Source organism: Sarcophilus harrisii, chromosome 4 (genome assembly GCF_902635505.1).
Source record: "Sarcophilus harrisii chromosome 4, mSarHar1.11, whole genome shotgun sequence".
Classification (NCBI taxonomy): Eukaryota; Metazoa; Chordata; class Mammalia; order Dasyuromorphia; family Dasyuridae; genus Sarcophilus; species Sarcophilus harrisii.
The window spans coordinates 105,606,924-105,616,963 of NC_045429.1; the positions used below are offsets into that span (position 1 = coordinate 105,606,924).

A 10,040-nucleotide genomic window follows, 5' to 3' on the forward strand; every position below is an offset into this window, starting at 1 on the left:
ATTTATTTCCTCTTCTGTTAATCTGAATTGTAGAGGATCTGAACTCTGGAGAAGTAGACTTGAAACAAGGTGTTAACTCAGTGGAATTGATGAGATGATGGTTCTCTAGTTCACATATATACTTAGTACTTAGCATGATGATGTAAAGGTTCTCTAGTTCACACATACATAGAATGCTGTAATGATGTAATTGTAATAGGATATATAAAGGCTAAGAAGGATTGGAAGAGAGACATTCCATTTTTGGCCATCCTCCTGGTGGCTCTCCTGCCTCCTGAGGCACTCTTGCACTAAATTCAAGGCTGGTCCTGAGGTCCTTCAGAAAGCTAGCCCAAATATTACACTGAAAATTTATAGTTTTTTGGTAGATATTCATCTGTTTCATTTAATCTGTCAAGTTTATTGCCATGTAAGTGGGCAAAAAAGCTTCTAACAATTGTCTTAATTTCTTCTTCATTGGTAGTTAATTCATCCCCTTCATTTTTGATACAAGTAATTTGGTTTTCTTCTTCCCTTTTTTAAAATCAAATTTACCAGTGCTTTATTTTATTGTTCCCCTCCATAAAATCAGCTTCTAGTTTTATTAGTTCAATGGCTTTCTTAATTTCAATTTTACTAATCTCTCATTTGATTTTCCAATTTGGTGTTTAATTGTGGATTCTTAATTTGTTCTTTTTCTAGTTGTTTTAATTGCATGTCCATGTTTTTTCTTTAGTTTATTTATATAAGAAATTAGATATATAAATTTCCTCCTAAGTACTTCTTTGGCTGCATCCCATAAATTTTGGTATGTTGTCTCATTATTGTAATTTTCTTCAATGAAATTACTGATTATTTCTATGCTATGTTCTTTGATCCACTTGTTTAGATTATTTAATTTTCAATTAATTTTATGAGAAATAATTAATTTGGACTCCTATTTCAATCAGTATTAATTCATTTGATGTTCTATATAAATCACCTAGGGACAGATAGGTTCTTACAGTGGGCCTCAAACTTTAATGTAATATTCAGTACTTGTTTACCAGATTATGAGACTCATTTGCATAGCCACAAGAATAATGATGAAGATATCTCCAACCTGTTTTGCTCAGATTCCATGTAACTAATATGTATAGAATATCTTGATACTTTGGAAAGTTTCCAATTTATTTTTATATCTCTGGAGCTCTCTCTTGCTCAACATGAACAAGTGATCCTATTATGATCATCTTATGTCCAGTCAGTGGAAATGTCCCATGCTTTGCCTAACCTGTGATATGTCATTTTTGGCTCTCAAGAACAAGGTCTATCAACCAATGAGATTCTATATTTTACTATGCCACTTTTGCAAATCTGTGTATCAAATCCTATAAAGACTAGGACCTTGAAAAGAGGGGGCATTTCAGATGATGAAGAAAATCTAAGTTCCAATTCATTAATCCTTTAATAAAGTGACATTGGCTCAGAAATGTCTCAGTCTCTTTTATTGTGGATGGGGCACTTTTGAGCCTTACAATTTTAGATTTCTCTTTCCATTGTACATTGTTGAGTATAATTATTGCATTGTGATCTAAAAAGGATGCATTTCCTTTTTGCTTTTTTGTATTTGGTTGTGAGTTTTTTTTATATCTAATTCATTGTAAATTTTTGTGTAGATGTCATGTACTAATTGGTCTAATTAAAAGAGTTACTCATGTCTGAAGACAAGTGAATGGGAATAGAAAGGACTATACTTTTATCTGAGTAGCAATATATTGCAGAATTCTGATTTTTCAATCCATTTTGCTGTTTCTATTTTAAGAGTGAATTCATCCCATTCACTTTTAAAGTTATAACTATTTCCCTCCATGCTATTTTTCTTTTTTTTATCCCCTTCTCTCTTACTCCCAATTTTTCTCTAATCACAAGTGTTTTACTTCTAATCCCCATCTTCCCCAATATACTCTACCTTTTCTCAGTCTCATGTCCCTCTTCTGTTATCCCCAATCTTTTTTACTTCCTTATAGAAAAAGATAGATTTCTATATCCAACTGATTGTGTGCTCCCTCGTTGAACTATTTTGATAAGAAAAAGATTTAATTTTTGCCTCTTCTCCATCTTCCCCTTCATTATAATAGCTCTTTCATGCTTTTTTTTATGTGGAATAATTTATCCCATTTAATTTTCCTCCTAATAGCTCTTATAATAATTCCTCTTATAATAGCTCTTATAATAATAAAGTTGTTTAAATTCCTATATGGCAGGATATGTGTAAATTTTAATAGGTTAACTTCATTTTTGACTGCTTGCAATAATTTCTCCTTGGTCTGTGAACTCTGGCATTTCACTATGATGTACCTGATAATTTTTATTATGGAATTGCTTTTAGGTAATGATTGGTAGATCCTTCAATTTCTACTTTGCCCTCTGGTTCTAATATATCAGGACAACTTTCTTTGATAATTTCTTGAAAGAAATATTCCAGGCTTTTCCTCCACTTTTTCTTCTACTTCTTTAATTTCCCTTTTAGGATTCTTTTAAGGGAATTCTTTGAAGAATTCTTTTGGGCCTCAAAACCAAGTTATATTTTTCTTTGAGACTTTACATATAATCATTTCAACACTATTGTCCTCTTCTAAGTTTATGTTTTGATCCTCTCTTTCATTCTAGTAACTTTCTACAATCAAGATCTTGTTTTTTTCAATTTTTTTTTTTGTCTTTTTGGGAGACTTGGTGCTTTCATGTGAGAATTGGGACCTGGTCCTGCACTGTCCCAAGCTTTTTGTACTGGGATTGATTCTGGGTTTTGCTGCTGACTTTCAGCTGCTTGTTTTCGCTTGCTTTTTCAGAGGCTTACCTTCTGATTTGTATTGGCAGTGGGAGGGTTGAAGCCTTGCTATTGGCCTTCCTTGGGGGGGGTTAGTTATTGTTCTGCCCCAGGAGTGGGGTCTTGCTGCTAGGTTGCTATGAAAACAAGGTTTCTCTGCTGATAGACCACAGAGTTGGGATCTCTCTGTTGGCCAGTCTTGGGATAAGGTTTCACTATTAGTCAGCACTGGGGACATGGTCTTGCTGGTGACTTGGATTGGGGATGGGATCTCTGAGATGGGACTTTAAGCTGCACAGACTGCTCACTTGCCTAAGAGCTGCTGGCTTGCAGGAAGATGGGATATTGCTGGTGGATTGCCCCAGGATGGAGCCTTGATGCAAACCTCTTGCTGTGAGACTGGCTGCTGTTGCTGCTGCTCTTTCTCTTGGACCTCACTCTCCTGCTGTCCCTGTAAGATAGACTTTTCCTGCTCAGCTGGTAGCTGCTTCCTTGCTCCTAGATAAATTCGGAGGCAATTTTCTAGTTGTTTGGAGGGGAAATTGGGAGAGCTTCAGGGGGTTCCTTCCTCACTCCGCCATCTTGGCACTGAAAGTCCCATGCATTTTTAATTATTTTCATGAGCTTCAGAGGAAACATTTTGTAATAAAGCAACAGAATAAATAAATAAGTAGATAAAATATGCAAAGCACTGTCTAATCACTTTGACAACTTCTCCAGAATGAATGCTGGCAAATTTGAGAATTAGATGCGGATTTGCAGTAGGAGGAGGTTTTGGTAATTGATTGGCAGGGACATTTAAATTCCTCTCTCTTGTATCACCCCTGTGCTTGAGGCTGGTTTACTTTTTTTCCTCCTAAATAAAATGCCTACCAGTGCATTACATGGAGTTCTTTATTTTAGCAACACTCTTTGCATTTCCGTGCTTGGGGCTTGATTCTCCTATAGGAGGTGGGCACTAAAATCAAGGGACTGAGTTAACTACTAATCTTCTTTCCTGAAGCTAACAAAGCCTTGTTTCTTAATGAATTGAGTCCTTATTGTGTAAAAACTCTATGCTCTTTTGCTAGTAAAAATGAAAGATTAAATTATGTGGCACTGGGTTTTTCTTTGAATTCCCTGCAGGTTCCCTTTTGGATAACATGGTGATGAAATGTCACAACTGATTTTTAACATTTTGTTGGAAGGTTTATTGTATTATGATAAACAGATTTTTTGGGGGAGAGGCATTTTAAATTAGAAGGCCTTAGGGGGATTTTTGTTTTTTTTTTTATTAATGGAGGATAGATTTACTCGTGCTTAGCCAATTTTTAATAATTCAGAGGCTCATTAGCTGGTTGTAGAATATCTTGAAACTTTTCCCCTTTCTCTTCTTATTTAGGTCCCTTCCCTATAATGTGTCTGTTTTATTTCTCAACCCCTAAACTTGAATCCCCCTCTGCCATACCCCTGCTTATTAGTCTGTTGGATATAGTCTGCGTAGAGGGAATGAAATCTTACTGAAGTGGAGCTATTAAACCTCTAGTCTAGTCTAATCAGATCATAGGACATAGAAATTGAAGATATCTTAGAAATAATTATAACCCATTCCCTTCCATTTTAGAAATGAAGAAATTGGAATTCAAATAGCAATAGTATTAACTAATAGAAGAAGAATTTGAACCCAAATCCTTGGAATATAAATCCACTTTTTTTTCCCCAGAATATTGTTTCCTTTGAGTATTTGTTTCATGGGTAGGAGAAGAGATTTAGTATGTTGATTGTTTGGATATTATCCATAGTTTTAAAGAATTTATTTTAGAGATTTTTTTATCTAGAGATTTTAGATTTAGGATCAAGAGTTCTTCCATTTATAAGGCTCAATATGATATGAATCCTTACCACTCCTGATGTTCTGAATCTAGAAAAGATACATATGTGTGGTAGCTGTGGCCAAATGGAAAGAATGAAGATTCTTTGTTTTCTCTATTTTGATAAGGAAAGAATTCAGAAAATGGGCTCATTTTTATTGTTATTGAATTATCTATTGAGAATTCATCAAGAGAAACTTAGGAAGGATTAATTTGTGTTAGGTAACAGGCGTGAGAACTTTGGGAATGGAACTGAAAGAAAAGGAAAAGGTGGGAAGATTAAAATGATAGAAAATCAATCCTATTTTTAAATAAATATTTGAATTTGATTAAAATGGAATATAACTTGGAATTTAGGAAGACCTGAGATCAAAGGTAGCCTCAGGTACTTAGTAGGTGTGATGCTGGACAAGTCATTTATTCTTGTTTGCCTCAGTTCCTCACCTGTAAAATGAACTGGAGATACAAATGCCAAATCACTTCAGTATCTCTGACAGAAATATCCCAAATGTAAGCACAAAAGAGTCAAACATGACTGAAGAAATTAAAAAACAACTACAAGATATGGAATGTTCATTTGGTGTAATAATAATGGACATTTAGATAGTTCTTTAAAATGTTCAAAATCCAGACTGGTTTCATTTTTCACTTGATCAGCATTTTGTTGTTGGTATTTTTTTAATTGAAGGGACTTTGCAGAACTGCTTTTTATCTTAGCTTGTTTTCTATAAATCCTTGATTGCAACTTTTCTACTGTACTTTTCTTCATTTCCTCTACTGTAAAGGTTCTCTTTCTAGGGTGCTCTTCAGCAGTTCGTAGACTACCTTGCTGTCATAATCAGTGGCAACTATGGCAGGTACAGCCCTGAAAATGGCTTCACAAAGATCTGAGTACCTAGACATTTCATAGCTGTGTGATTTTGGATAAAATGCAACCTCTTTTTATGTCAGTTGTCTCATTTGTAAAATGGAGATAATATTAATTTCTCTCTCCTTTTTTGATATTTCAGCCAAAGGTGTGAGGTGGTATCTCAGAGTTGTTTGAATGTGCATTTTTTCTTAATAGTGATTTAGAGCAATTTTTTTTTTAATATGGCTATTGATAGTTTGGATTCCTTCCTCTAAAAACTTTCTATTCTTATTATTTGATTATCATTTGGGGAATGACTGTTTTTCTTTTGTGACTCATTTCCCTATATATTTTAGAGATGATCCTTTTATCAGAGAAATTTGCTACAAAGATTCCCGCTCCCCGCCAGATTCCTGACTTTTTTCTTATTATAATTGCATTGATTTTGTTTGTGCAAAAACTTAAAGTTTATGTAATCAAGATAATTCATTTTACTTCCTCTGAATTTTAATATCTCTTATTTGCTTGGAAACTCTTCCCTTATCTATAGATTAGATAGATCCATGTTTTACTAATTTGTTTATGATATCATCCTTTGTGTCTAAATCATATACCTAATTTGAGTTTACTTGAACTTATTTGGAAGATGCTCTTTCCATATAATGTGAGATGCTAGGTTATGCTTATTTTCTGTCAAACTTTTCCAGTTTTCCTTATAGTTTTTGTCCCCCAGTTAATTATTACTCCAAATAATTGGCATCTTTTGGTTTATTAACCATTGGGTTACTGAGTTCATTTGCTTTTGAGTATATTTTGTATCTAATATATTTCATTGATCAACCTATTTTTTGCTTAGTACCAGTAGTTTTGATGATTACAGTTTTGTGGTGTAGTTTGAGATCTGATAACTACTAGGTCTCCTTCACTTTTTTTTCCCCTTCCTATTGATTCTCTTGATATTCTGGATCTTTTGATTCTCCAAATGCATTTTGTTACAAATTTCTCTCCTGTAAAGCAATTCTTTGGTAATTTGATAAGTATGCCCCTAAATATATAAATTAGTTATTATAATATTGTCATTTTTATTATGTTGGCTGAGGGCTGTACATGAACAATTAATATTTTTATGATTATTTAGATATATATTTGTATGAAGAGTATTTTGTTATTGCGTTCATTTAGTTCCTATATATGTCTTGACAGGTAGGCTCCCAAGTATTTTATATTATAGTTATTTTAAATTCAACTTTCCTTTTTGTTTCTTCTTGTTGGATTTTGTTGATAATATACAGAAAGGGTGATGATTTATGTGGATTAATTTTATTTCCTGTGGCTTTGATGAATTTATTAATTGTTTTGATTGTTTTTTAGTTGACTCTTTAGGACTTTGTAAGTCAACCATCATATCATCTACAGTGAGTGATAGTTTCTTCCTCTGTCCCCCATTTTCTGTGCTTATTCTTTCAATATCCTTTTCTGGTCTTATTGCTATAATTAGCATTTTTAGTACAAAATTGAATAAGAATGGTGACAATAGATAGCCTTGCTTCAGCATTGAGGCTGGAGTGAAGAAAACGTGTCTTCCTGAGTTCAAATCTGACTTCAGATACTTATTAGGCGTGTGATGCTGAGCAAATCAACCATATTTGCCTTTGTTTCCTGATTTATAAAATGAACTAGAGAAGAAAATGGCAAATGACCCCTGTATCTTTGCCAAGAAAATCCCAAAATGTTTAGGAAGAGTTGGCTACAACTGAAAACAACTCAAGTCTACCACCACCACCAGCAGCAACTATATGTCAGGCACTGTGCTACAGGAGGCAAAAGATAGTCCTTGTCCTCTAGGGAGATCACAATCTAATAGGGAAGACAAATAAGCAAAATGCAAGCAAATATGTATAAATAGGCTATATACAAAATAAATAGGAAACAAATAACAGAGGGAATGTAGTAGAATTAAGACAAGTTGGGAAAGACTTCCACTAAAAGATGAGATTTTAGCTTTATTCCTGATCTTGTTCTTCTCTTCTATCTTCTGTCCTCTCTTATCCCCATTACAGTTAGTGCTTATTCTTGGTTTCAGATAGATAGTACAAATCTTTTAAGGAAAAACACATTTATTTCTGTTTTCTGGTGCTTTTTTTTTTTTTTTTTACAGGAAAGGCATTTGTATTATGAAAATTGGGGTGGGGTGAAAAATGATGGGTGAATGAACTAATTAGAGTACATACGAATATAATGGAATATTATAATGCTACAACAATTGATAAAAAGGAATAATTCAGAAAAAGTTGAGAAAAATAGCATGAATCAATGTAGAGTGAAATGAATAGGAGTAGAGTAAAAGTTACATAAAAACTGAAACATTGTAAAGAAAAAACAGCTTTGGAATATGTAAAACTTCTAAACAATTTAATGACCAATTGTGACTCCAATGATGAAGCATCCTATTCCCCTTTAGACATCAATGGACTAGAGATACAGGATCAGATAAATATTTTCAGACCTGACCAATGCTTGATTTATCCTGCTTAATTATGCTTATTTGTAGCAAGCAAGCTTATTTGTGAGGAAGTCTGAAGGAGAGATTGGTGATGGTGGTGGTGGGGGCTGATATTAGTGATGCCAAAAATAAAGGAGTAAAAAAGAAAAGAATGTTATTGCAGGAATTTCAGAGGAAAACAAACTCATTTTGAAAGTAACACATTGTCTTTATCATATATTTTAAAGAAAACACAAGCAATATAAAATAGTGGGAGATTGAAACAAATATGGAAGATAACTATGGAAAATGACCAATTGGCTTTATGTATAAAATCCTGAAATAAAAATTAAGATATGATGATATATATTTTCAAAAGCTCTTTTATTAAAAAAAAAAAAAAGATTTGCTGGAATTCTTCCAAAGAGTTCTGAACTTCCTTTGTGCATTTGAAATGGGAATGGTAAAGTACGCTATCTATTATCTGAATATGGTCTTGCCCCTGACACCATTAATAAAAATGATTATAATATTTGTTATTTGCTAACTCAGGTTATTCATAGAACCAATGATTGTTGGTTGGTGTGGGTTATTTTGTTTTGGTTTTGGTAATGGGCAAAGAAGAGATGGAGATGAGGGGTGTAATATATTTCTATTAGAATATTATAGCCCATAGAGGGAACTATCAGGTGTTTTTTAAATGAGCTTGTTTGTTTTTTAGGTGGACTAGCATTAGCCCAAGTACTCTTCTTTTATGTGAAGTACTTGGTCCTTTTTGGTGTTCCTGCCCTGGCTATGAGGCTGGATGGACTCCAACCCCCTGCCCTTCCCCGATGTGTGAGCACAATGTACAGCTTCACTGGAATGTGGAGGTTAGTTATATATTTTCCTGAAGTGACTTGTGATTGTTTAATGGGAAAAGGACGGCAATCTGGAAAATTTGATTCTAGTTCTGTCTTTACCAGTTGACTTCCTTTATGAGCTTGGGCAGATTCCTTGTCCATTATAAGTTTTACTTTAATTCATCTGTTGAAAAAAAATGGGTAATTTTCCTTGGTACATCTCACTCTGTAGCATATTTTGAGATTGTGGGAAAAGGTGAGAAAGCTCTTTGAAAAGGAAGAGGCGTTCTTATAAATTCAATGGAGTCTTACAAAATAGAGATTTCCCAGTGGATTGAAATATTTTTCTGGGTATCAGATATTGTCTTGTTGTCCTATATAGCTGATGAGACATTATCATAATTATTTGTGCTTATGCATGGGAGAATATGATTAAATACTCCCACCCCCACCATCACCCACCACATACAATCTACAGACTCTATACTCCTACAGAGAGAAAGACTCTTTTGGATTTATGATAGAAATAACATTTTTGCAGCATCTGTCACTGTGCTTGAGTTCCTCCCAGATGCATGATCTCCCTAGAGTTTTTCCCCCGAAAAAATTCCTCAACTAGTAACAAAATATGATGCTTCCTTTTTCTTGTAGAAAGTTATGGGTAGAAAATTTTGCGTGTTCTCCCAGACTATTCCTTAGGTTGGTTTTGTAATAAAGAAGGGCTCTATTTTGGGAGAGGTAGTTATTGAGAAGCTAATTTGCTGTTTTTTTTTTTAAAGAAAAACATCAATAATATATTAGAAGAAATTTTCAATGGCTTGTTATTTTTGATCACTGCTTGTTATTTCTGATTTGTCTGCTAGTTCTCTTAGAGCTTTTGACCTGTTTAGTCTATGCTTGTCAGAATGTAGATTTTATTCTCACCCCAATTTGAAATATTTCTTGAATAAAAACTGTATATAGTTGATTGTAGGTATTCCTTTTCAGTGTAGATTTATATGATATTTTAAAATTCTATCAACATCTCATTTTAGGGTTGCAACATGGTATAGTGGGAAAATGGCTGGATTTGGAGTGAGGAGATTAGAGTTTGATTCTAATCCATTTATGTCCTATGTGATTTTGAGCAAGTTGATCAGTATTCATCTTCAATCTGGCCATTTTTCTTCCTGTTACTGTAGGCAGACCCACCTCACCACCTTTTCACCCTTTACCCTAAGAATTATAA

General features: G+C 33.8%; 1 protein-coding gene across 3 annotated transcripts in view; it reads left to right on the forward strand.

Moving 5' to 3' along the window:
• HHAT (hedgehog acyltransferase) overlaps nt 1-10,040 on the forward strand; it is a 479,576-nt gene that overhangs the window by 138,541 nt on the left and 330,995 nt on the right. For all 3 annotated transcript variants that reach the window (XM_031937309.1, XM_031937308.1, XM_031937310.1), the window contains exon 8: nt 8,692-8,842. In XM_031937309.1, the coding sequence (XP_031793169.1) occupies nt 8,692-8,842 (151 nt within the window). The remainder of the gene's footprint in view (nt 1-8,691; nt 8,843-10,040) is intronic.